The following is a 27,049-nucleotide window of genomic DNA, read 5'->3' on the forward strand; positions in this document are numbered from 1 at the left end:
GGAGATTAAAAAATTAGGGTCATACCCTAATACCCAACAATTGCACTACTAGGTATTTATCCAAAGGATACAAAAAAGTGGATTCAAAGGGGCATGTGCACCCCAACATTTATAGCAGCACTATCAACAGTAGCCAAATTATGGAAAGAGCCCAAATATCCACTGACTGATGAATGGATAAAGATGTGGTACACACACACACTGTAGTATTACTCAGCCATCAAAAAGAACAAAATCTTGCCACTTGCAATGAAATGGATGGAGCTACAGTGTATTATGCTAAGTGAAGTAAGTCAGAGAGAGAAATACCGTATGATTTCACTCATATGTGGAATTTAAGAAATAAAACAGATGAACACAAGAGAAAGGAAGGAAAAATTAGATAAAAACAGAGAAGGAGGCAAACCATAGAGACTCTTAGCTATAGAGAACAAACCGAGGGTTGCTGGAGGGGAGGTGGGCTGGGTATAGGCTAGATGGGTGATGGGTATTAAGGAGAGCACTTGTTGTGATGAGCACTAGGTGTTGTATTTAAGTGATGAATCACTAAATTTACTCCTGAAACCAATACTACATTATATGTTAACTAAGTATTAAATTAAAAAAAAAATTAGTGTCATGATTAACTAATAAGCACACCAACAATATTCTCCCATTTAGCCCTTATCTTAGTGAGCCATCCTTTTCAACCTTTAAAAATGCTGCCTAATATGAACTCAGTTAAAAATCATATCTATGAATGGGGTGGCTGGGTGGTGCAGTCGGTTAAGCATCTCTTGGTTTCAGCTCAGGTTGTGAAATTGAGCCCTGTGCTGGGCATGTCCATGCTCAGCGCGGAGTCTGCTTAAGATTCTCTCTCCCCTCTCCCTTTGCCCCCCCCTCCCCAACTCTCTAATAAATAAATCTTTTTTTTTTTTTTTAAGATTTTATTTATTTATTTGAGAGAGAGAGATACAGCAAGAAGGAACACAAGCAGGGGGAGTGGGAGAGGGAGAAGCAGGCTTCCTGCGGAGCGGGGAGCCTGATGCGGGGCTCGATCCCAGGACTCTGGGATCATGACCTGAGCCGAAGGCAGACGCTTAACGGCTGAGCCCCCAGGTGCCCCTAAATAAATCTTTTTTTAAAAAAAAAAAATCATATCTGAATCTGTCAAAAAAAATAACAAAGCATATTCAATTACTTAGTATTTTTTAGTGTGACCAAAAAGGGTTTTGATGGTTGGTAAAATGCATTTTTAGTAATTTTCCTTTTATTTCATTGTTTAAAAATATTTTGGGGGTATTTCATAAAGTATATCGTATAGTGGTATAATAGCCTATGTGCATAATTTACTAATACACAAATGTAACAGCAAGAGCTCCTGGAGTCCACTGATTTTTACTTCTGTTGGCAAGTTTAATCTACAAGGTAGGTTGTAAATTACACTGGGCCTTCAAAACTTTACAGATTAAGGAGGAAATAACACTGGCAATTTTTAAGCAAACTACAAAATTATTTCTCCATACAGATGTTCTGAAGACCAACAGGTAGGTGTTATGACTATACTCCACAAACATCTGTCATTTTTGGCTCTAAATGCAGAATCCATAATCACTCTCAATTCGAACAGAATAAATGGTACTCAGGTACTTGCGAATCTTCCTTTGAGAAGACTCCACTTAAAAAAAGGATATACTCATTTTCTTCTATAACATAATAATGAACGTATCTGCATACACACCTATTAAATTCCTGGCCAGCTCTGCAGCAATATCACAAATTTTTTTCCTCATGCTAGACTGGGTTTCCATTTGAATAATCATCAGTAGTTCACTCTTGATGGCCGTCTGAACATCAGAAGGAAGAGTTGGATAGACTTCATCAAATGCAGAGGACAAAAGACGTCTTAGGAGAACAGCAGCCATTTGTCTAGCCTATAAATGGATAACGTGGTTAATAACTTGGTGTCTTACAAGAGAAAAAAATTTCCAACAAACTACATTCACTCTACCATTGATGTATTTTACTATTCTATTTTTACAATTCATTTCAAAAGCACTTAGATTTTTTTTTAAATAGGTAAAATACAGAAAACTCTACCACATTAGCCTACTGTATAGAAAATGCTACCCCAAAGCTATTTTTTGTTCACAGCTAAGGAAAAACCTCTGAACACATCAGATTACAAATAGGAAACATCTTAGCAATGATGAAACTGTCTTTAATTTCTATTTTTAATACATTCTTTAAAGAAAAAGAAATTAATATAAACTGCAACCCTTAGAATGCTCTTTTCCTACTCCTCCATCTGGCTCTCATTCTAGTGTACCTAATCTTACTCCCAGCCTGGCCTATCTCGCTGTATCACAGCCCTTTCATTAGCCTCTTAGATAACATGCTATCAAATCCATTTATCTTTATGCTTCATTCGAGCAAACAAATATTACAAGTTTCTAATGCCTAAAAGTGCTAATCAATCTCAATGTGTATACTTATCCCATTTAAAAATCTGTACAATATATTTAAGTTTGGCATTTTCTGTATAATATTCCCTTAGATTACCCAAAGACAAATACCGTTCTAAAATTTTATCATATTAAATCAATAGGCCATTGAAACTATTAAACCCAATTTTTCATGTTTTCTTTCATTTCCGGGCTGCAGCAACTCATTATCACTATAATCAGTATGGGACTGTGACCAAAAAAAAGGAGTTAAGCTACACAAATAAAACGTGCCAATTTTTTCTCAAGTCACTTTTCAATGAATCTTTTTATTTGAATTACTTTTGGCAAAGAGCAAACTTTTAAAGAAATCTTTAATGCTCTAGAAAGGATTCAAAATGGTTAAAATCCCTGTAAAAGTAGTTCAAGTTTATGCAGTTCTCACACTTACATTGACAACTATGAAGCCACAATCAAGATCCTGAGGCTAGTTCACAATCATCTAATTCCTAAATCAAATCAAGATTTAAAAAGGGTTCAATATAGGTTTTTTAAAATAAAATTCGATAGTTTTTAGTAGTATTTATTCTTGGCTTTAAAATTTGTTTCATAGTGGGTGTGCCTGGGTGGCTAAGTTGGTTAAGTGTCTGCCTTCGGCTCAGGTGTGATCCCAGGGTCCTGGGATCGAACCCCATATTGGGCTCAGTGGGGAGTCTGCTTCTTCCTCTCCCTCTGCCCCTTTCCCCTGCTCATTCCCTCTCTCTCGTGAGTTCTCTCTCTCTCTCAAATAAATAATACCTTAAAAAAAAATCTGTGTCATAACTAACTTGATTCAATCTTCCATAATTAAAATAGCCAACTGTTTTTAGAGATTTAACTTATGTTTGTTCTTCATATTTGACTCATTTTGAATTAAAGAATACAAAGGTGAAGAAGCGCCTTCTGTCATCTATTTTTAAAAACTGGGGCACTTTTATACTGTTTTTTAAGCATTACCAAAGAATTTCAAATTGCCAATTTAAACTAATTGACCACAAGAAGTCAAGCGTAATACTATGTGGAAGTTTAGTGTGACTCCATTTCCATCATGTTTTAATATTAGTAAAGAAGTCTCACTATACAAATCCCCCCCCCTTTTAAATTATCCTTATGCCCAATGTGGGGCTTGAACTCATGATCCCAAGAACAATAGTTGTATGCTCTATCAACTGAGCCGGCCAGGCTTCCCTCACTTTACAAATTCTCAATTCCATGTTTCGGAGGTGGGATTGGTTTTCTAGACTTGGGATATTTTGACAAATTTTCCAAAATAAAGAAAACATTCACTTAACATTTAATATATATAAGGATATTACTTTTGGGAAGAAATAAAATCCACTAAATGCATAGAAAAGCGATAAGAAACAATAAATGTGAATTTGGCATAGTAACAAGGTCATTTGCTAAAAACCATGATTTATAAAGGATTCAACAAAGGATTCTCTTTGTTCCTAAACATCTTTAGCATATATTCTTCACTACTTAGAGACGACTATAAAGCATAAAAATTTTAAAGACAGAATACATATTTTCTCAGAAACATTTGGCAACACATTACAACACGGAATGAATTAATTTCCTCCCTTAGAATGAATTGTTTCAAGGAAGAAAATTTTTTTTATAGCTACAGAAATCACTTAAATTTAATAAAATTTTATGTAATTATTTGAAAACCATTAACTTAAATATCCTGGACACATCACCTGACACAGAAAAAAGAAATTTCATTCTTAATACAGGGTACTCAAAAAAACTGCAACTGCAAAATAGCTTTTAGCAAATACTAAGTTCAAAGTTCTGGTAACGTCTATGCAGTAAATAACAGTTCTCATTACCCACACGGACCACCATCTAATACCCAACTTGTTTTGTAATAATGTCATATTCTCAAATACTAAATTAGTACCTCCTCAGCAGCTGTTGTATTTCTGATGGCTTGTAAGAGAAATGTGATCTTTGACTGGCCTGGGATATTCTCATAGGTTTCCTATAGGAGAAAGAAAAACGTTTAAGGTTAGAATATATTAAAAAAACGTCATGAGCACATGAGTGAAAAGAAATGAAACGAAGACTGGGCAAGGTCCATGCATGAGAAATCATGTAATCTAGGTCTGTTGGTAAAATTTCCCCCTGTGACACAAAATACACTTCAGCTGGTTAGGAAAGTATGTCCAGAGAGTGACTTTCAAGCTCCCTTCCACCTTTAGCTCTCATGTTTTTCTAATGTATGTGCACATTTTCCCAACTTTTGCTTCTTTTATGAACAAAACTCAAGGTGAAAGAGGGCCAAAAAATTCTTAAATGTGACCTGAGCTACCATGCTGTAAAGTAAGTGCTCACCTAATATCCCTTTACATCATGGAAAACTACTTATCTTGTCAACATTTTCTAGATCAGATGATGTAGAATTGGTTCAAGTTACCACTACTTACAACCACCACAGACATATCTCAGATGAAGTAAATCCAAGAAAGGGAAAGAAAGTATTCAAATTCTTTATGCTACTTTTTCTTTCAAGCACGGATTATACTAAAACTTATATACATAAATAAATGAATATGGCCAGGAGACTTAAATCTAGGTTTTGTGAGTCAGGGCACTTCTTTCCTTCTCCATGAATAATGTAAAATGAGAACAAATTGGTTAACAATAAAAAGTTGACACTAATCCAAATATGGATTGTCAGGTGCACTTATACCAATTCTAACAAGAGTAGTCTTTTACTGTGGAAAATACATCATTCTTTGAAATACACTTGGAATTGTTTTCCCCAAGAAGACATTTACCTTGTCTGCTAAGAGCTACCACCCCTGTAACTACTTGGTTTCTCTGGACAGGAGCGACAAGGACAAGGGAGGGAACAAAGGGTCTCCCTGAATCCACATCTACCTTATTATAACTTTTATTAAGTGCTCTGTGGCATCCCTGAAATATTGACAGATAAGGAAATAAAGGCTCAGAAGTGAAATGACCTGCCCAAGGTCACATACAATAAGCAGTAGAAAGAACTCTGGTTTTCTGAGGCCAGCTGTACTCAAAATCTCCTTAGCACTGAACGCTCTTTCTGGGTTTCACTCCTGGGATCTGTCTGACTCCACCAACCAACCAGTTCTATTTATACAGTGCTACACAGTTCTCAAACTTCTCAAACATATCTCAATCCGAATACATGTGGGGGAAAGGAGAATTCAAAATCTTCCGACAACCTCAAGTTCTTCTCAAGTACATAAGCACACAGGAACACAATGATGCAGAAAACTGTGACAAGCATTTACAGCTGAGGAGAGAAGATGGTCTGGATTCATGTAGACAGAAATGAGGTAATTTATGTAGAGAGATTCATAAGATGATTGCAAAAATGGATATGTACCTTGAGGTTTCTCACTTAATCTTTATGAATGCGACTGAAAGATGGGTTATGGCCTTTTCATTTAAACAGTCTCTCACAGGACATAAAAATGCCTTTTTATTCTTTGTACCTATCTTAGATGCTATAAATGTTTAACACTTTCATTTCCAGTGGTCTAAATCAAGTTTCAGAAAAAAAATTCCTTACTAGGATATCACTCTCAGAAAACCTTGCCCAGCTGGGACTGTAAGTTTGACAGTTCTACTATGCTAATTCTAGTAGACACTTACAAACATTAAGTCAAATACTGAACTCTATTCCATAAAGAATTAAAAGTCAATGGAGAAAGAGTTTAGTTATGAGTGACATCTGATTCCTGAGAGAGGGTTCTCCCCATTTGTTATGTTCCACTGTGGCAATCCAGATATTGTATTACATTTACACCGTAACACTGGTCAAGGATAATAGTTTGGCAAAAAGAACAGCCTTAAAATCAAGTTATTAGCCTAAATAGACTGAGTTCCACCAAAACAGGGATGGTATCTCTTTCTCCTCGTATTCCCAGCACATTGGAGTGCAGCAAATACAAAGAACACATATATAAAGACTATATAAAAATATAAAGACTCTTTCTAAGAATATTCCTAGCACCAGGCCAGGCAGGTTCAGTGAATGTTGCCAGTGTCAAGGCAAATAGAATTTCAACTCCATTTGATTTCACCATGCACAATCACACAATGTAAAGCAGATTTCACCTCCCCCTTTCCTGCCCACAAAGAAGAAATGCTAATAAGTACTTACTTCACTCATTTCATAAATATTTATCATGAGCCTACCTTGCATATGAAGAGGGGACAAGTTTTACCTAGTAAACACCCTGGTTCCTCAAAAATCAAGTACATTTTTCAATGTTACCTTCCTCCAATTAAAATCTCATTAATGAAGTTCTGTATTAGAATCAATGAAAAACAAAGTCAATGGAAAAAATAAGAATGTAAAATCCATGCATATGATTAATAAAATACTTAAGCTTATATCATAAAAATGTCTAGTCATGAATGCCATGGACATTCAACTTTGTATTACCTGTCAACTACTTACTCAATTGTTTATTCATGTTATTGTATTTTGAGACTTAGGGAATTGAAATCATTTCTTCAAGCATCAGAAACATTTTTTGTAAAGTTAAAGAGAAAAAATCCTTGAAGATTTAACAGAAATAAAATATAAAGCCCACCACATTGTTTATACAATGGAAGTTTTAAAAACTTTTAAAAGTTTTGAAGAACTTTAATGTTTTCAATATATTACAATAAAAGTCTTCTACTGTACTTGATTTCACATGTGAATATAAAAGAAGTCACCTTACTCGACAGTTTGGTATCTGTGTCAATTAAGTATTTTTTAAATTTTTTTTTTTAAGATTTTTTTTTTTTATTTATCTGACAGAGAGAGACACAGCGAGAGAGGGAACACAAGCAGGGGGAGCGGGAGAGGGAGAAGCAGGCTCCCCGCAGAGCAGGGAGCGGGATGTGGGGCTCTATCCCAGGACCCTGGGATCATGCCCTGAGCCGAAGGCAGATGCTTAACGCCTGAGCCAGGCGCCCTCAATTAAGTATTTTTATTTTGACGGAGTAAATTACAAAGATATTTACTGACCTTTTGCCAATTCTTTAGTTAAAAAAAATTTATTTGCTATTTCAGACAGTAATACTCCATTTAATTTAGTTTGATTACTTATAAACAGCTCATTTCATAAGGCAAAAAAAGGGGTATTAAAATATCATTATATGCAGCTATTTATTTTTCAAATAATATTTTGCTTTCTTAAGCAGCTCTATTTACAGTCCAGCTTTGTGTTATATGAGACCAGGAAACTTCCCCTCTAACATTTACCTTTTTTGGTGTCAAATTAAGAATATTCTGGGGCACCTGGGTGGCTCAGTCATTAAGGTCTGCCTTTGGCTCAGGTCATGTTCCCAGGGTCCTGGAATCGAGCCCCGCATCGGGCTCCCTGCTCAGCGGGAAGCCTGCTTCTCCCTCTCCCACTCCCCCGCTTGTGTTCCCTCTCTCGCTGTGTCTCTCTCTGTCAAATACATAAATAAAATCTTAAAAAAAAAAGAATATTCTATTTTATAATACCTAATTTACATATTAATATGTTTCCGATATATACAAAGAAAGTAAAAATGTACTACCTGAATGATAGGAATAGAGACTAACAGCAAAGTTGATCCTTGAGCAACATGGGTTTGAACTGTGCGGGTCCACTTATATATGGATTTTTTATGAATACAGTACAGTACTGGAATGTCTCTTCTCTGCTTTTGATTTTCTTAACATTTTTTCTCTAGCTTAGTTTGCTGTAAAAATATAGTATATAATATGCATAACATACAATATATGTGTTAATTGGCTGTTTATGTTATTGGTAAGACTTCCAGTCAACAGGAGGCTATTAGTTAAGTTTTCGGGGAGTCGGGGGTGTGGGGGCTGGTGTCCCTGACCTCTGAGTTGTTCAATGGTCAACTGTACTTTTCAATTGTTCTTTATGAGAAAATGTGCTGAATGCTCCTAACTATCCCCAAAGTGATGGAAGTGATAAAAGATTTACAACAGGCACCAATTGGAATTCAAGCTGAACCAGACACTGGTATTTAGTTCAATAGAAAAGAGATTCCCCACTAGGCTTGACAATAGAGACTTAAGCAACTGGAGGGAAGAGGGAGAATTAAACTCGCTTACTAATTACAATGCTGTTCTGCTTTGTAATACATGGCAATTTCTATTATGGGTTGGGATTAAGAACTTATTTTGGTGAAAAATTACCTCCAGAGTTAGCAAAATGCATTAAAGTGTTTTTATAGGCATCATCACATCCCTCTGACAGGAGTGCAAACTGATGCAACTAATCAATGCACATTACTTCCAAGGACAAATGCTACTTTTAAGTATTCCACAAGTAAACCCGGCAAAGTCTGAAAAGATAGGTATGCATGTATTCCCATTTTTAAGAGGACAATGGAAACCTAATGTCCATTCATAGGAAGGTTGACTGAATAAATAAAACATCCATATGATGGAATACTACATAGCTGCTTTAACAAAATCTCTTATGCGGCAATGTGAAATATGTTGAGTGAAAAATCCAAGTTGCACAACAGTATGCGTATGAAAGGCCCATTCATGTAAAAATGAATGTATACATTTGCACTAGTAAAGATATTTTCAGGGACTACTCACAAGACACTTAAAAGTAGTTGTCTTTGGGGAATGGGGAAAAAACGATTTGCGCTGTTTAAATTTTTACCCTGAACACGTATCACATGTATAATACATGAATCAAAAATCATTAGACTAAAGTTAGTAATTGTTTAAAGTGCTTTTTCATACAGAACTGAACTTCCATTGTATTTACTTTACATATTATAAAACCACTAAGCGTAGCCAGCATATCTTAATCTAGTCAAAGTAAATATTAACAACATTGTGGTTCTAAAGACATGTATAAAATTCATGACAAGAGGACTTGTCCCCCAATTTCATCAGCCACATGTAAAATAAATTTCTGCTCTGTAAAAATATCTGGCTGAACATCCTTCACTGAATCTTATAAAAATCTTTAATCTCGTGGTGGCAGAGAACTCTACATATAATCAAGTTTGAAGACAGGTTCTTATAATGCACTTAAAAAATCTAGAAAGTTTCTGCCCTTCCCTTTTAGCGTCTCCCGTATATATCGTGGTCTCGACACTGACAGCATTAACATTAGTCTTATACTGAACTACGTGTGTCTTGATGCTACTTGGTAAAGAACTTGCAGATACATCTGAAATACTGTCTCTTGAAAATATATCCACAGCTCCACAATTTGGAGGCCAGAAGCCAGAGGTGGCTTAAAAAAAAAAAGAGAGAGAGATTCAGGTTAGATTTAATGAAATTAAAGACTTAAACATATGGTGGCACTGGCCCACTTAAACAACGAAGTCCCAGGACATCGCAGTTATGTTATGAGACCACAAATCTCTAGAGATCAAAGAAAATTTGTCCGAAGGAAGAATAAAGGTGGAAGGTGCTTGGAAAGAAACCCTAAAGGCAACTCACAAAACCGTGAGCGGGTGGAGGGGAGAGGGAAATCCAGCTTCCGATGCTGGGGACTAGACAAGAAAAAGAGGACTAAATGGAAGTAAGTGGAAAAGCAAGAGAAGACACGCATTTCAAAAGGAGGGGATGGGGGAGGGAGGGAAAGACGAGGACAGGAGAGAAGCAGAGGTGATGGGTCAGGGAGCAGCCGGGGTTTGGGGCACCAGGAGGGCTGGGCTGGGTGGAGACCGAGGTTGGAAGGGCGGGGGAGGATCCCACCGGGAGAAAGCGGGAAAGGGGCGAGGGGAACCCCGGGCCCGCCCCACACCCCACATCCCTCCCCGCCGCCCGGCTTCCCCATCTGGGCGGGGGCAGCGTGTCAGGAGTGGCCGCACGTGTGTGCGAGGGGTGGCGGGGTGGTAACTGGCGCCGGGCGCCGCGGGGACAAGGGCCGGAAGGGCCCGGGGGCACGGCCAGGAGCCGCGGGCCGCCTCACACGTGGGCTGCGCGGCCGCCGCCCGGCCCGGCCTGCGCGGCCACGGCTGAGCAGCCGAGGCCCGGCGGGGCGGCGTCGGGGGAAGGGCTGCGCGCCGGCCCCGGCGCGGAGTCGGGGGTGGAGAGCTCGGTTACCTCTGCCTGTTTCCGGACCACATTGTCGGGGCTGAGCAGGTTTCCCAGGAGCAGGTAGAACTGTTGCTGCTCCGCCGCGGCCGCCGCCATTGCGCTAGGCGTGTGAGAGAGAAGGAGGGAGGGGAGACAGGAGCCGTGAGGCGCGCTGGCGGGCCGGCGGGAGGGGTGGGGGCGGGCCCAGCGCGGGGACCTGCACCAGCGGCGGCGCGGGGCTGGGGAGGGGCGGGGGGGGCCGGGCGGGAAAGGGCGGGGCAAAGGGGAAAGGGGAGGATGGGGCGGGGCCTCGCGACCCCTCACCCCGCCGCGGCCCCCTGTGCCAGCTTCTCATTGGCTCTGGGCGCGGGAGGCGGGGCCGAGGCCGCCGCCTCCGGGGCCGCGCCGATTGGCCACGCACCCTGCAGTGCCGTCACTGGCGACTCGCGGCGGGCAGCCCGGCTAGTCGCGGGCGAGGTGGGGCGGGGACTTTGCCGGCCAGCTGGGGCCTGGGGTGACGTCGGGAAGGTGGCGGGAGGGGCTGGCTGGCGGGCCGCGCCGCGCCGCGCCGCGCCGAGGGGCGTGTGAGGTCCGGCTGGGGAGGTGGGGCTAGCTTCAGAGCGCGGGAGATTTCGGCGCCGCGGGCTGTCCGGCCTCCTCCTCTGCCGCCTGCTAGCCCCTCCCCGCGGCCCGCGGAGTGCCCCCCAGCGCCAGCCCCCTAGGTCTCTGGAACCCTAAACCCCCACTCCCCTGGGAGGAGCTCCTGTGAAGCCCACTTCCCACTTAAATTCCACTCCCGGGTTCACAGGCTTCTTCATCTGTCAGACCCTCCGACCTCCCCCAGGACTATGACTCAAGCCGCCCCTTCCTCCCGCGGTGCTCACCAGTGACTCACACCTTCGGCTTGTCCGGCAGAGGTGTTGCTCAGCCCTGGGCTCTCCCGCCAGGCCTCCCCTCCCCTCCCCTCCCCAGCCCAGGGTCTTCGGGAGTTGTCCACGTAGCGCTTGTGTCTCCAGCCCCTCCCCACCCAGGATCCGAGACTATTCCTTGAATTCCTTGTTTTGGGGTCCCATTCTTTAAATGATCGGGAGGAGTTGGGAGAGATAACCCCTCCCTAAAGCAACACTGGTTTGCAGAGCTGATCTAAATGTTTATGGGTTCCTACCGGTACTGAGGGGCGCAGAGACCTGATTTCAATAGCATGAACAATACACCCAATCTTCCTTTACTACTGGAGCTGCCCAAATCGGAGAAATCAGTGTTTAAATCAAAGGGCACTTCTCTTGAGCCCCTACCGAGTCCAGTGTTTTGAGCTAAGGGTGATAGTGAAGAAAAGAATTCATTTTTGCCTCTAAAGGACAGTGGTAGGAAGGAGGTTCCACATTAGGTGAGAGAGTACTACACTTCGGGCAGCCCGTAGGGAATTTAATTTCCTATTGGCTATCCTGAAGTTCTGCTCTCTGGAAATTTACTTAAAACATTTGCTTTTAAGTGAATGATTTTAAGCTTTAGCTGTATGTTAGAATCCAGGCCAGTGGGTCCAGAATCTCTGGGCTGAGACCCCGGGATCGCTATGCAATTGTGATTGCCAGCCAAGATCTTTTAAAGGATTCTAACGAATTGGTGGAGAAAACTCCCTTAGAAAGTTTTAGCTGTGTCAGTGATGCGTTCTTGACAAGAGGTCTACAGACCTATCTTTGTAGAATTGATGTTTCTTAGATGTGACAATTTGTTGTTCTTATGACACATTATTTCTTTAAAGATAGACTGTTATGTAGATTAATTTGGGGTAGTTCTTTTTTTTTTTTTTGCTTGATATTTATTTATTTAGGTCAGCGGTGGTCATGTCTGGATTCTGAGGAGTCTTTTTCCTCACTCAAAATTATTAAGATTTTAGGAATTACTTACCAAAACCATTTTATGACTAGGTTACCAGGGAAATAAGATGACCTGTCTAGAGGCTTGCTTAGGTATGGCCTGATCTCCAGTTACTTTTTAAAAATCTGTGGTATGTGTTTTATTGGCAATGACTCTGTAGATTACATATATTTGTTTAATAATTATTAAATAATAGAAATTCCAACGTAAGTCTACAGATATGTCAAGGTAGGGAGCTTGTGTTTTTGGTGAGGCAAAGCATAAACTTATTATTTCAGGTTATAAATAAAACAAGTTAATGGTGACATCAACTGCTAGAATATGAAATGTCAGCCTACCCTTATTTTAATATTGTAAGTTTCCAGTCAAAAGGGAAGGAGATTTTTAAGGGTAAGGAATAAAGAGATCCCCAAATGGGAGAAATTTCTGTAAACTTGGGGTGATTATCAGCCATCCTGACAACTGAGACCAGTTCTGGTGTCCAGGAAGCCTCCAAAGTGGGAACTGCATTTTCAACAGCAGGCCTGCCAGTTTGGAGAGTTCCTAATGCTCAGCCTTTTGGGAATTTATGGCACTTAGAAACCCATTTCCCATGGAGAGAGTCCTGTTTGTTTTATGAGTATTCTCTCCCCATAAGAAAATAGCTCGGATATTGTATAATGGCAGCCCATAGGAATATAGGTTTATTTCCCAAGGAGATTAGATGTTGGAAGGTAAAGAACCTTGAACTTGAGTTGAGTGAATTTGGGTATTTGGTCTCCTACTACTTATGTACACTTGAGTGAGCACTTAATGTCTCTAAGCCTCGATTTCTCATCTATAAAATGGAATAATAATGGCTGTTAAGATATGATATTAATCACAACAGTTCTGACATTAAATTATTTGGAAATGAAATGGAGGGGTGGAAAACCTTAAGTTTTGTTCACTCCCGATTAGCTGTCATTGCTTTGGCCCAGTTAACTGTGAACAGCCAGCTCCTGATACCTTTCACTTCAGCTTATTAGACCTGACCCTACCTCTGTTAAATTCTGGGGGCATATTTGCTCAGAGCATTTACAACCCCTTGTGAAAAAGGGTGAGGTTGGGAAAATGGAAGACTTGAAGTTTCTCTCAACTAGGACATGAAATCTAGGTAATTTAGTGTTTTTTTTTTAAGATTATTTTAGAGAGAGAGGGAGTAGGGAGAGGGGCAGATGGAGAGAATCTTCAAGCAGACTTCCCGCTGAGTGCAGAGCCCCACATGGGGCTTGGGGCTCGATCTCACAAACCCTGAGGTCATGACCTGAGCCAAAATCAAGAGTTGGTGCTTAATTGACTGAGCCACCAAGGTGCTCTGGTAATTTGGGATTTTTGTTGTTCGTCAGAAGGTACTGCACAGCCTGGTCATGACCTATTTATCATAATACAGGAGGCAAGACTCCTTAACGAGAGAGCATCAGAATCTTCTTCAGGTACTGCTCTTGGTTTTATGGGTTTTCATGTTAATGGGGGTGGTTGGAGAAGTTAGGCTTTTAAAAACTCTGTGAAAGCTTCTCTCAGCTGGAGTAGAATTTGGTCTTGTCTGTCATTTCTGGTTTATTGGATGCTGAGTGTAAATAAAATAAGATTCTCCCAAATGAGCAATCTGTAAATTTTTAAAAGTTGCCCCAGGACTCCAAAAGAACCTCAACTACTTGTCCTGGTAGTTGTAAGCACATGTGCTCTCTGTATCACAACTTATTATGAGGGTCAGTTTAAATAATATAAATGAAAGTATTATAATCTATAACTGTATACAGATATGAGGTGATGGTATTCTTTACAGGTGTTTGTATTAATAGTTAACTTGGTACAATGAAAAAAGTTGGCTTTGTTTTTTCATTTGTAAAAGGGGAATAACACTTCTTCATAGGGGTATTGTAAAAGTTAGTTAGGATAATATTTGTAAATTCTCATGGCATGGTGTCTGTATAGTACTCAATAATTATCAACTATTATTAATTAGACAGATTTTAGGATTAAATAAGGAATAGACCTCAGACAGCTACATGTGATATGGATGTATGCATCACACTGTGTGTGTAGAAAGTGTATTTGTATATTTTCTGTTAGTCTCCCTCCCAATTATGCAGAATAAAATAGTACATTGATGGATTAAGGATAGTTAATAGGCATTGGACTGATAAATAAGATTTCTAACTCTTTCTAATATTGATGCTATTTGTTGCTTAGGTAAGAGCCAGCAAAAGAGATGAGAACTGTTGAGAAAAGTTGTTTGCTGAAAATAAAATGCTGAACTGTTTACATTTCTTCAGCTGCTTTTTATCAAGACTTTCAAACCCCTGTCTGAAGCTGTCTGTTACAGTCAGAGCATGCCAACCAGGGGCAAGTGAAACCTTCATATTCCCAAAGGGTACTGCACCCAATAGTCAGCAAATTGTTAAATTGAAGACAAGCAGGGGATATTTGGATTCGATTAATTTCTTTTGCTCTTTCTCTGTTTCTCTCTCTCATAGTTTTATATGTGAAAATTACTGAATTCTGCAGGTTTTTGGGTACATTTTAGGGAGGTGTAGAGTTTGGAGGCTAGGATCACAGGCTCCAAGAGCCAGCCAGAATGAGAATTCAAATAATTTTGACTTTACAACTTGCATGCTGTGATCTTGCCCAAGTTAATTAAACTTTCTCAGCCCCAGTTCCCTCTTCTATGAAATGGAGATAACAGAAGTACCTTCCACCATGTGTTAAAATACTTGGCATAGTGCCTATCACAGAGTAAATGCTTAATAAATGTTAGCTGTCATTACTGATTCAGATTGAAACCTCCAAGATTCGTAAATTTAATTCTGATTGTACATCTACTTGTTAGGTTATTATGTTTTTATACTCCTATTATATAAGCAGTCATGTTATAGCAATGTATAATAAACTGTGGTTAAGAAAAAATTATTTAAGTTTGATGTAATCAAAAGAGAGCATTTTAAGGCCATTTTCAGTTTTAAATGCTATAGTTCTTTGTCCAGAGTGGTAGCCGCTAGCCATTGTGGTTATTGATCACTTGAAATGTAGCTAGTTTGAAATTAAGTGTGCTTTAAGAGTAAGGTGCAGACTAAATTTCAGAGACCTAGTAGAAAATTAAGAATAACAATTTTATTGTTATTGTTAACAATAACAGGGTGCCTGGCTGGGTCAGTTGGTTAAGTGTCCAACTCTTGATTTCAGCTCAGGTCATGATCTCAGGGTTGTAAGATGGAGCCCTGAGTCCGGCTCCGTGCTCAGAGGGGAGTCAGCTTGAGATTCTCTCTCTCCCTCTCCCTCTGCCTCTCCCACTCCTGCTCTCTCTCTTATTTATTTGAGAGAGAGAAAGAGAGCACACATGAAGGGGGAGGGACAGAGAGAGAGGGAGAAGCAGACTCTCTGCTGAGATCCCAGGTCCCTGGGATCATGACCTGAGCCGAAGACAGATGCTTAACCGGCTGAGCCACCCAGGTGCCCTAAATAAATAAATCTTAAAAAAAGGAATAATTAACAATTTTATGTTGATCGCGTGCAGAAATGATAACATATTGGGTTAAATAAAATATGTTAATTATACTTATTAATAAGTGATAACTATTAACTACATTAACAATTTTTCCATTTTTACTTTTAAAAATATGACTATTAGAAACTTTAAAATTACATGTGTGACTTGCATTTGTGGTTCACATGTTATTTCTATTCAACAGTACTTCGCTAGAGAGTAAAATAACCAACTAGCTATACACAAGTGTCCTACATACTTTGTTAATTTAGATTTAGGAAGTGACTTGTCAACAAAGTGAAAATAAGTTACCTTATAGTGCTTTCTGTTGCTTCCAGTTTTCCGACTTGATTCTCAGGGATTTGGAGACATGGTACAGTACTTCCTGAGCAGTGTTCCTTGCTTAGGAATTTCCTTTCCCTGCTGGTTGGACATTAAAGAGATTTGTGAACCTCTAGAAAGTAAGACTCCAAATTTGATCCTCTAGAATAAATCCTTATAAGTTAAGTCAAGAACTAGTTAAGAGCTGGGGGAAAGAAGAACTCTTTTTATTTTTTATTTTTTTTTATGTTGATTTTCATTTAAATGTGGTGAATGGTTTAAAAGCCATCATTCACTGTATTGTAACACCTGAAATAAAAATATACATAGCAGAAGAATTTAGTTTTAAGTGTTTTTCTGTGGAACAAGGTAGGTTGAAAGTAAAAGGACGGAAAAAGATATCCCATGTAAACAGTATCCAAAAGAGAGCCAAAATGGCTATCCTGTATCAGACAAAATAGATTTTAAGATTAAATTATCTAAGACAAAGTAGGATATTTTATTATGATCAAAGCATCAATCAGTCAGGAAGACACAGCAGTTACATACACACGTACCTACCAACAGAGCCCCAAAATACATGAAGCAAAACTTGACAGAACTGAAGGGAGAAATTCAAAAAAATAGTTGGAGACTTCAATCTCCACTCTTTTGTGTGTGTGTGTGTGTGTGTGTGTAAATTTATTTTATTTCCTCCAGATAAATTCTCCCTTATGACAAGGTATAGAATGACATACGTGAATGATGAGCAATCCTAAATTTAGTTTATCCCATAAAACAAGAAATGGTTCGCTCTCATTAATCCCTTAGCTGAAGTTACAACACTTAACAGTATGCAAATGGCAGTGACCATTTTATATTTAGGAAATCAGACATGGCAAAGTGATCATCTTTTCCTTGGGTCACAAGCTGAGCAAGTAACAGCAAAAGACATAGCTCTCTTAAGCCCCACTGGGATGCAGTTACCCCAGCAGAACATCACTGCATCTGATTTATTACAGAGTACTCTGAGGAAGGCCTTGGCTCCCACTTTCTTCATCCCTTCAGATGCCTTAAAGAAATAAGGCTTTTACTTAAATACCATGTACAAAATACCTGTACATGAAAGTTTTAATGTTATATTGTGCCTTTTTTCTTAGTCCTATGAGGATGAAAGGTAACTCAGTAGTGGGTTGAGATTTGCTATGTATCTTCAATACTAAGATAAAATTAAAATTATACCAGGCACATTTTGGCAGTTAGTGTAAACCCAGCATTAACGAGATACATGCCAAAAGATGTTTGCTTCCAAGACAGTGAAAATGGGTGCATGGGGGCCTATATCTAAACTAATGCTTCAAACTTCCCTCTGATTTCGACAAGTGTCATTATCAGTTTGGCACTTTGATTGCCTGTGAACAAGAACTTCCTTACACTGCTATATTCATCCTCGCTCTGCCTTAGTATAAAGTTGGAGATGGCCTTTGGTCACCTCCCCTTTATCAACTGATCTCATTTATGCCCCTCCAGGATACTGATCTAGGTGGCTCAATCTGAGCTAAACGGGCAGGGTAGAGCAGGACGGCTTTTCCACCCACTCCTTAATCAGTTGGTGGGCAATGGCTAACTTAGGGGGCAACCAGAATGTCCCATACTGTTGCCGAGTATATGGATTGTTTTTCCTCAGGGCTGTGGCTACCTCATCATGACTGAACCAGCCAGCTGCCTCTAGTTCTTTCAAGTTCACCTGGATCTCTGTCTGCCCTGCTTGCACAGTTGCATGACAAGCAATCATGAGTGAGCTAGTAGGAAAGGGCCAGTGCTGGGATGCAGAGTACTGCAGTCTTTCCACCTCCAATCCCACCTCTTCTGCAACTTCTCTCCGGACAGCCTCTTCCAGACTTTCACCTATATCACAAAAACCTGCCAAGGCAGAATACATTCCCTTAAGGAACTCTGGCGGGCAAGCAGACATCGAGTCCCATCTGACACCAGAGTGATCACCCCAGGAGCCATCTGTGGATAATAGATAATCTTATTGGAAGGGCACACACGCTTGCTGCCAGCCATATTCTTCTTGGTGGGCTGCCCGCTTCTGCTACAGAACTGATGAGCATCATGCCAACAGAGAAGAGCCTGAGCCGTGGTCAGCAAGGAGGCATCCTTTGTATTCAGCTGAAAGAGCCTTCCTCAGCTCAGGAAAGAGCCCTTGAGCTCTGTCTCCATTTCTGGTTTCTGTAAGGAAGCATTTATGGAAGAGGAGCTTTTTAGACCTAGATCCAGAGCAAACCACGCTTCATGCTGTTCAGAGCATCCAGTCAGCACAGAGTCTTCTATTCTTTGTGTGTCCTGTCCAAACCTTGCCAGGAGCCTTTCCAACTCTAGTAGGCTATGCCTGGAGGCCTGGTATTGGTGTCCCGATTTCTGAAGCAAAGGAGCCAGGCTATGAAAGAGATAAAATGCTCTTGTCTGCTGGGCTTTTTTACATGCATCATCATCTTCCTTCAGTTCAAATAAATACCGGGTCTTAGTGACATAAGTTGACAGCAGCCTAAAGTACCAAAAAGATTTTCTCCTGCAAGCAATTCCACAATACAGGGACATTGTCAGGTCTTTGAATTCTGTTGGGGGAGGGTGCCTTCCTAGGCCTCAAGAATCAGCAGAAACCAGGGAACTCCTCTCAATCTCCACTCTTAATAATGGATAGGACCTCTAGGCAGAAGATGAACAACAAACAGAAGACATGAAGAACACTATACACCATCTAGACCTAACAAACATCTGTAGGACACTCCATCCAACAACAACAGGATACATATTCTTCTCAAGTGCACAGGGAACATTCTCCAGAAGAGATCACATGTTGGGCCATAAAACAAGTCTTGGTAGATTTAAAAAGACTCAAATCATACAAAGTATGTTCTCCATCTTCAGTGAAATGAAATTTGAAATCAAGAACAAAAGGAAATCTGAGGAATTCACAAATAAGTGGGCCAGCATCCCTTCTAAATAACAAATGGGTTGAAGAAGGAATCACAAGAGAAATTAGGAAATACTTTTAAGATGAATGAAAACAAAACCACAGGAGACCAAAACTTAAGGGATACAGTGAAAGCAGTGCTCTTGGGAAACTTCAGAGTTGCAAACATCTTTGGTATAAAAGAAAAGAGAGCTCAAATCAATAATGTCACCTAGTTTCTTCAAAACTAGAGAAAGGGCAAACTAAACCCAAGCAAGCAGAAGAGATAATACAACCGAGAAAGGAAATAAGTGAAATGAGAATTAAAAAACCAAGAGGAAAAAAAGCTGCTCCTTTGAAAAGATCAACAAAATTGACAAACCTTTAGCTAGATCAAGAAAAAAAAAAGACTGAATTACTAAAATTAAAAATAAAAGGGGCTATTAATACCGCACTTTCCGGAATAAAAAAATTATAATGAAATGCTATGAACAGTTGTATGCTAACAAATTAGATAACATGGATGAAATGGAAATCCCTAAAAAGTCACAACTACAAAATGAAATTGAGAAGAAATAGAAAATCTGAATAGTGGGGTGCCTGGGTGGCTCAGTTGGCTAAGTGTCCAACTCTTGATTTCGGCTCAGGTCATGATCTTAGGGTCCTGAGATGGAGTCCCACATCCAGCTCCATGCTCAGTGTGGAGTCTACTTGTCCCTCTCCCTCTGCTCCTCCCCCTGCTTGCTTGCTCCTGCTCTCTTTCTCAGATAAATAAATAGAATCTTAAAAAAAGTAAAGAAAATCTGAATAGACCCATAACAAGCAGAGAGACTGAATTAGTAATAAAATTTCCCACAAAATTCCAGGGCTAGATGGCCTTATTGGGGAATTTTACCAAACATTTAAAGAAGAATTAATACCAATCCTTTCTAAGGTCTTCCAAAAACTAGAAGCAGAGTGAATATTTATTCTATGAAGCCAGTTTTAACTTGATACCAAAACCAAAGACATCACAAGGCAACTGCATACCAACATAAATATTGATGCAAAAATTCTCAACAAAATCCTAGCATACTGCATTCAGCAACATATAAAAAGAATCATATATCATGACTAGGTGGGATTTATCCTAGGAATGTGAAGTTGGTATAACATAAGAAAATCAATCAATGTAATATACCATATTAATGGAATAAAGTATAAAGACCACATGATCATTGAAATTGATGCAGAAAAAGCTTTTGACAGAATCCAACACTCTTTCACGATAAAAACACTCAACAGACTAGGAATAGAAGGCAACTTCCTTAAATTTCCATCTATGAAAAACCCACAGCTAATATCGTACTTACTGGGGTGAAAAATGAATGCTTTCTTCCTGAGATCAAGAAAAAGACAAGAATGTCCATTGTTATCATTTCTATTCAACATTATACTGGAGAGTCACAGATGGTATGATCTTGTATAGAGAAAATCCTGATGAATCCACAAAAATGTTATTAAAACAAATAAATGAATTCAGCAAGGTTGCAGGATACAAGATTAATACACAGAAATCATGTATCATGTACTAGCAATGAACAATCAAAAAATGAAATAAAAAAATCTCTACGATAGCACCAAAAAATAATAAAATACTCAGAACAAGTTTAACAAACATATAAGACTTATACACCAAAAATCATAAAACATGGCTAAAGAAATTTAGAAATATCTGAATAAATGGAAAGGCATTCCATGTGCATGAATTGGAAGACTTAATATTAAGATGGCAATACTCCCCAAATTGATCTACAGATTTAAGCAATACCTATCTAAATTTCAACTGCTTTTTTTCTTCAGAAAAAGCTGATCCTAAAAGTCATATGAATTGCAAGAGACTACACATAGCCAAAATAATCTCAAACCAAACAAGAGTTGAAGGACTCACACCTTGATTTTAAAGCTTATTATAAAGCTACACTGTGATACCGGCATAATGATAGACACAAAGATCCATGAACTTGAATGAGGACTTCAGAAATAAACCTTATATTTGTGGTCAATTGATTTTTGAGAAGAGTGCCATGATGGTTGATTTTAGGTTTCAGCTTGGCTAGGCTATGGTGCCCAGTTGTTGGGTCAAACACTAGATGTTTCTGTGAAGATGTTTGTAGATGTGATTAACATTTACAATCAGTTGACTCTAAGTAGATTACCCTCCATAATGGGTGGGTCTCATCTAACCAGTGGAAAGCCTGTATAGCAAAGGCAGGTTTCCAGAGGAAGAAGCATTTCTGCCTCAGGACATAGAAACACCTTTTGGCTTGGTCTGCAAATTTCAGACTCCATACTGCAAAATCAACTCTTGCCTGAATTTACACTTGCTGTCCTGCCATGAGGATTTCAGACATGCCAGTCCCCATAATCACATGAGCTAGTTCCTTAAAATAGATCTCTTTATATATATCCTCTTGGTTCATTTTCTCTGGAGAACCCTGACAAATACAGGTGCCAAGGCCATTCATGTGAAAGCACCGTCTTCTCAACAAATGTTGCTGGTACAACTGGATGTCCACATGCAAAAGAATGAAGCTGAACTGCTGCCTTGTACCATATGCAAATCTCAAAATGGGGCATAGACCTAAATATAGGAGATAAAACTGTAAAATTCTTAGAAGAAAGCATAAGGCCTTTGATTAGGCAATGGTTTCTTAGATATGGCACCAAAATTACAAAAGACAAAAAAGAGAGGAAGGATAAATTGGACTTCATCAAAATTAAAAACTTCCGTGCTTCAAAGGAAACCATCAAGAGCGTGAAAAGACAACCCATAGAATGGGAGAGAATATTTGCTCATCCTATATCTGATAAGGGACTTGTATCCAGAATATATAATGAACTGTTACACTCAATAATGAAAAGACACCCGATTAAAAAGTAGGCAAAACAGACATTTGAATAGACCTTTCCCCACAGAAGATACATGAGTGCAAATGGCTAGAGAGTATGTTAAAAATGTTCAACGTCATTAGTCATTAGGGAAATATAAGTCAAAACCAAAAGAGGGTATACTGCTAGGATAACTATAATAAAAAAGACAATAGCAAGTACTGATGAGGATGTGGGGAAATTGGGACCCCTCATCCTGGACCCCGGGCACATTGCTGATCGGACCATAAAATGGTGCAGTCAAGCTGACAAACAGTTTGGCAGTTCTTCAAAAGTTATGCAAAAAGTTACCATATGACCCAGCAATTCTACTAAATACATGCTAATGGAAACATATGTCTACACAAAAACTTTTACATGAATGTTCATAGCAACATTATTCATGATAGCCAAAACGTGGAAATAATCCAAAATATACATAAACTGATGAATAGATAGACAAAATGTGGCATATCTATTTGGCAATAAAAGAAACAAAGTACTGATACATATTGCAACGTGGATGAACCTTAAAAATATTAGGCCAAGTGAAAGAAGCCAGACACAAAAAGTCACATATTTTTTGGTTCCATTTATGTGAAATGTCCAGAAGCAGCCAATCCATAGACACAGAAAGTAGATTCGTGTTTGCCAGGGGCCTGGAGGGGAAGGGAGGGAAGGTGGAGTGACTGCTAGTTTCTTTTTGGGGTGATGAAGATGTTCTGGAATGTGACAGTGGTGATGGATGCGAAACTCTATGAGTAAACAACTGTATATTTAAAAAGTGTGAGCTTTATGGTACGTGAATGATATCTCAAAAAAGCTGTTATTTTAAAAACTGTTTTTCCTTAGTGATCTGAAGGAAATTGATCCAGACCTCAATTACTGTTTTTTTTTCCTATTTTCACACTGTTTTTAATTCAATTCAGAATACACGGATGATAGCATTCCTCACCTTCAAACCTGAGCATTCCTAAGCCATTATTTTGGAGGAAAGGGACTAGAGAGATACTGACATGATTTAGTCTATCTATTTTCCTCTCCATGCATTTGCTATTTATAGCAAGCATCTCACAGTTTGGATACTATGATGTGCACATTTTACCTCATGCATTATGATGGCATTCACAGTGGAATATCAATTGTGACATCAATCTACAACTCAAATTTTCATGTACTGGCAGGAGAGAGTTTTAGCTGGCTGTAGTTAATGAAGTAGAAACAAAAGGAACCTCATAATATAGTTCATACTCTTTAATTCCATCCACACTATGTGTTGTACTGCTTTATGCCACGCTTTACTGTGTTAGCATTTTTTTTTTAACATTTTACTTATTCACTTATTTAGCAAATATTTATTGGGCACCTTCTCGGCAGTGGGCACTCCTTGTGGAGATTCAGTAGTGAGCAGGACTGGGTTCCCAACTTCATGGAGCTTATCTTTTAGAAGAAGCCAGACAATAAAAAAGTCAACTGAGTAGATTAGATAGCTCATACGGTGACCAGTGAAAGGAAGATAGTGGGTCAAGAATGACTGGGTGGAGTTGGGTGCTACGTTGGGGGAGATACTTGAGCAGAGACTTAAAAGATGAGACGATTAAAGAAATGGGAGAAATTCCTATTTCCAGCAGAGGACACAGCAAGTGTAAAAGTCCCAAGACAAAATGGAGTCTGGTGTATTCCAGGGAGGAAAGAAGGGTACAGCCAGAGAGGAGTAAGCCATGAGGGGAGGGCTGAGAGGCAAACAGGGGCCAGATCGCCGGGGGCATTGTAATCCTTCAGTAGTATGACTTATTCTAAGTGGAACGGGTTAAGTAAGGGATATGACGGGTTTTAACAGATCATTTAACATTTAAACAGTTATAAAAGGTGATTTTGGAGTAATATAGAAAACAGTAGGAGGGAGTGAGGAGGCTGGGGGAGCATGAGGAGGTCACTGTGGTACTCCAGGCCAGAGAATAAGGTGGCTTGGACTACAGCAATTGACAGTGTCCAGAGTGGTCTGATCGAGATAGTTTGCTTTCCGAAATAAAGCAGGATGTAGGGTGCAGAGGCAGATCCAAGTTTTGTGGGACCTGAAACCTAACACAGTTTGAGGCCCCTCTATAAGAAAAATGAAACACCGAACATAAAATGAGGTCCTCTGGAGGGGCTCTGTGCGAGCGAAAGATCTGGAAGTTTAAGCTTCTAGAGCTCCGTGGTGAATGCTCCTCTGGAGGAAGTGAGATAGAGAAGTCGAGGCTGCCTAGGATTTGGGTCTGAGCAACGACAATGCCACTAAAATGAGGATGTGTGTGGGGTAAGTTCTGGCGAGAAGAAATTGAGAGGCGAGTTTCATTCATGCTAAGTTTGAGATGCCTAGGAGACATCCAAGTGGGGGATGTCCAGCAAGCAGTTGGACAGGGGTGCCTGGAGCTCAGGAAGAGGGTGGGGCTGGAAATACCAATTGAGGCATCACATTCATGGCATTTAAGGCTGTGGAAGTGGATGGCATCACCTGGGGAAGAGACAAGAGGGTCAAGGACTCAGCCCTGAGACATCCCAACATTTAAGAGGCCAGGCAGAGGAGGTTTATTATTTTTTAAAAATTTTTTTATTATGTTATGATAATCACCATACATTACATCATTAGGTTTTGATGTAGTGTTCCATGATTCATTGTTTGCATATAACACCCAGTGCTCCATGCAGAACGTGCCCTCCTTAATACCCATCACCAGGCTAACCCATCCCCCCACCCCACCTCCCCTCTAGAACCCTCAGTTTGTTTTTCAGAGTCCATCGTCTCTCATGGTTCGTCTGCAGAGGAGGTTTATAATTCACACATAATATAAATATAATCCTAAGGGGGAACCGATGGTAGTGCATTGAACATGATTAGTCATCTTAAATTCTAATTCCCTTTTGATCTCAGGTTGGCAAGGGACTGACACCTAGGAATCCACTAATTAATGTCAAGATAGTTGGAAGAACAAGTAGGCACAGATGTTAAAGAAAAAGTCAATCCTATAACATTTTATTTGAAAGGATTATTTTTTATCTATATTTTTTTTGTACTTCAGGAGTAATAGTATTTATTTGGTGCTAAGGAAATACTATTTTCTCTAAATTTTCTTCAACTACTCAGCTCTCTTACCATCGAATCTACCTCTCTACCTCTTGCTTAGAAACAAGGCTATAACAATATGGAATTAAAATAATTATTTAAGGACATTAGTTCAAACTAATACGGAGATGTCAGATGCTGTCCTCCCATCTCAATAGAAGTGTGTATCTAATTAGCTTTATGCTGACGTTTTTGCTCTATTATCAAAGAGGTAATAGTTCCTGCCCTTTTAAAGAATGTGGGAAGGGAGTGGGGAAAAGCAGGAATGTGTTTTAAGCTCTCAGTGCCAAGTAAAATAAGAATGATACTGAAACCATGTTGTAGAAAGGCTTGTGTTACTTGGATTCAGCTGTAAGTCAAGTCTTTTCTTTTAAAACAGAACTGCATATAGAAAATCTTGACAGAGGCACAAGCTTAAAGCTGGAATATTGATTGGTACTTGTGTCTAAATACCATCATGATAAAGGGATTCCATCATTTCTTATTCAGGTTGGATTCAGGCAGAATCAGTTGCAGGGACTTCTTCCGGGGGCTCGGCCCATATGCCTTGACTGTTTAGTGGTTCTGAGCTTCAGAATCAGGGCTAAATCTCTTCCAAGGAAAGAAAACTATTTATTCTATTTAAAAACTAGAAGAAAACGACAAGACTTAAGCTGTTAACTTGAAAAGAAGCTTTAGAGGAAAGGTATCTATAAGTGATAGTTTATAGAGTATATTAAGTCAAAGTAAGGAGATAGAAAGTGATAGTGGTCCTATTTTTAACAGGGTGGTCAGGGGAGACCTTTCTGAAGAGCGGACATTTTAACATCTGAGAAGGGACTGCTTCATGGAAATTAATTTTCTGAAAGAGCAAAGTTATTTCAAATATTAATATTAAAAATGCTCCACCGTTTTATGTATCAGATTCACAATATCCTAGCCAACAAGACTTCCCTCCCTTCTGTGTCTGAGTGCTACCCTTCTGTACATTATTTCATCAACTGTCATGTTTAACCAATGAGGCTTCAACCATGTTTTCATTAAAAAAAAAAAAAGATGCACTAGGGTCAGGGGATCCCGGTTCTAGTGGGAGTTCCACCACCAACCAGCTATGATCCTGAACTTGGCCCTGAAGGCTTCTCTAGGCCTCCATTTGCTCATCTGTAAATCGGGAGTGTTGGACTCGATCCCTAGGGTTATCTTCCCAGTCCCAGCATTTGAGGGTCATTAAGTCAGTTATCACACTGTGTTCAAATAGGGTGATGAGTACAGAAGCCACTTAGGGTTGCTCATCCTGAAAATGAAATTCCTCTGGATCTCTGAGATTTGAGGTCTTATGTCACTGCCTGCTTTTCTCAAAGTTTTTTTTTTTTTTCATTTTCCTGTCAGTCATCTGCCACTTAATGTAGCTGCCAACATAAAATGATGGCTGTCTCTGCTTGTCACCTGCTCTCATCATCTGGTTTGCTGTGCTTTGGAAACCAGGTAACCTTAAAAGGCTATGAAACAGGCACAGAGGACAGAATGAGCTTTATGACAATTATTATTTGGCCGCCCAGGTATTTTTAATTTGAGGGTTCATAACTGTGTTCCAGTTGCATAAATCTCCTAAGATGCTAACACAATGCTGTCTCCCACGACTAGAGTTATGGATGTTCCAACACATATACGTATAGGCAAGCGACAGAATAGAGCAAAACTCATCAGAAAAGTCTAAATTAATCTCTGTGTAATAAAGGCATTGCCATTGACAAGTCCCCTGCATCTAATAGTTTTCTTTGTAATTTTGTCTTTTTTTTTTTTTAAGATTTTATTTATTTATTTATTTTAGAGAGAGGGCATGTGTGAGTGGAGGAAGGGGAAGAAGGAGGAGGGGGAATCCCAGAGCTTAAAGTGGGGCTTGATTTCATGACCC

General features: G+C 39.6%; 1 protein-coding gene, 1 long non-coding RNA gene and 1 pseudogene across 4 annotated transcripts in view; 1 reads left to right on the forward strand and 2 right to left on the reverse strand.

The window, feature by feature from the left end:
- IPO5 (importin 5) overlaps window positions 1-10,691 on the reverse strand; it is a 41,660-nt gene extending 30,969 nt beyond the window's left edge. Inside the window, exons 1-3 of one of the 2 annotated variants that reach the window (XM_045869624.3) lie at window positions 10,525-10,689; window positions 4,369-4,449; window positions 1,721-1,913 (exon numbers count right to left, since the gene is read on the reverse strand). In XM_045869624.3, coding sequence (XP_045725580.1) covers window positions 1,721-1,913; window positions 4,369-4,449; window positions 10,525-10,614 — 364 coding nt within the window. In that variant the 5' untranslated portion in view covers window positions 10,615-10,689. Of the gene's footprint in view, window positions 1-1,720; window positions 1,914-4,368; window positions 4,450-10,524 lie in introns of both variants that reach the window. The other variant, XM_064585942.1, reaches the window with a different exon arrangement.
- Window positions 10,692-10,827: 136 nt separating this feature from the next.
- The window catches only part of LOC123838768 (uncharacterized), a 37,576-nt gene continuing 21,354 nt past the window's right edge, over window positions 10,828-27,049 (forward strand). The window contains exons 1-2 of one of the 2 annotated variants that reach the window (XR_010409938.1): window positions 10,828-13,829; window positions 26,524-26,619. This is a non-coding gene — a long non-coding RNA (uncharacterized LOC123838768). The remainder of the gene's footprint in view (window positions 13,830-26,523; window positions 26,620-27,049) is intronic. The other variant, XR_006789503.3, reaches the window with a different exon arrangement.
- Window positions 17,825-18,853, reverse strand: LOC123838769 (NAD(P)H pyrophosphatase NUDT13, mitochondrial-like; annotated as a pseudogene).

Source organism: Mirounga angustirostris, unplaced genomic scaffold (assembly GCF_029215605.1).
Source record: "Mirounga angustirostris isolate CCGP_5_RB_7025 unplaced genomic scaffold, mMirAng1.0.hap1 SCAF_3, whole genome shotgun sequence".
NCBI lineage: Eukaryota > Metazoa > Chordata > Mammalia > Carnivora > Phocidae > Mirounga > Mirounga angustirostris.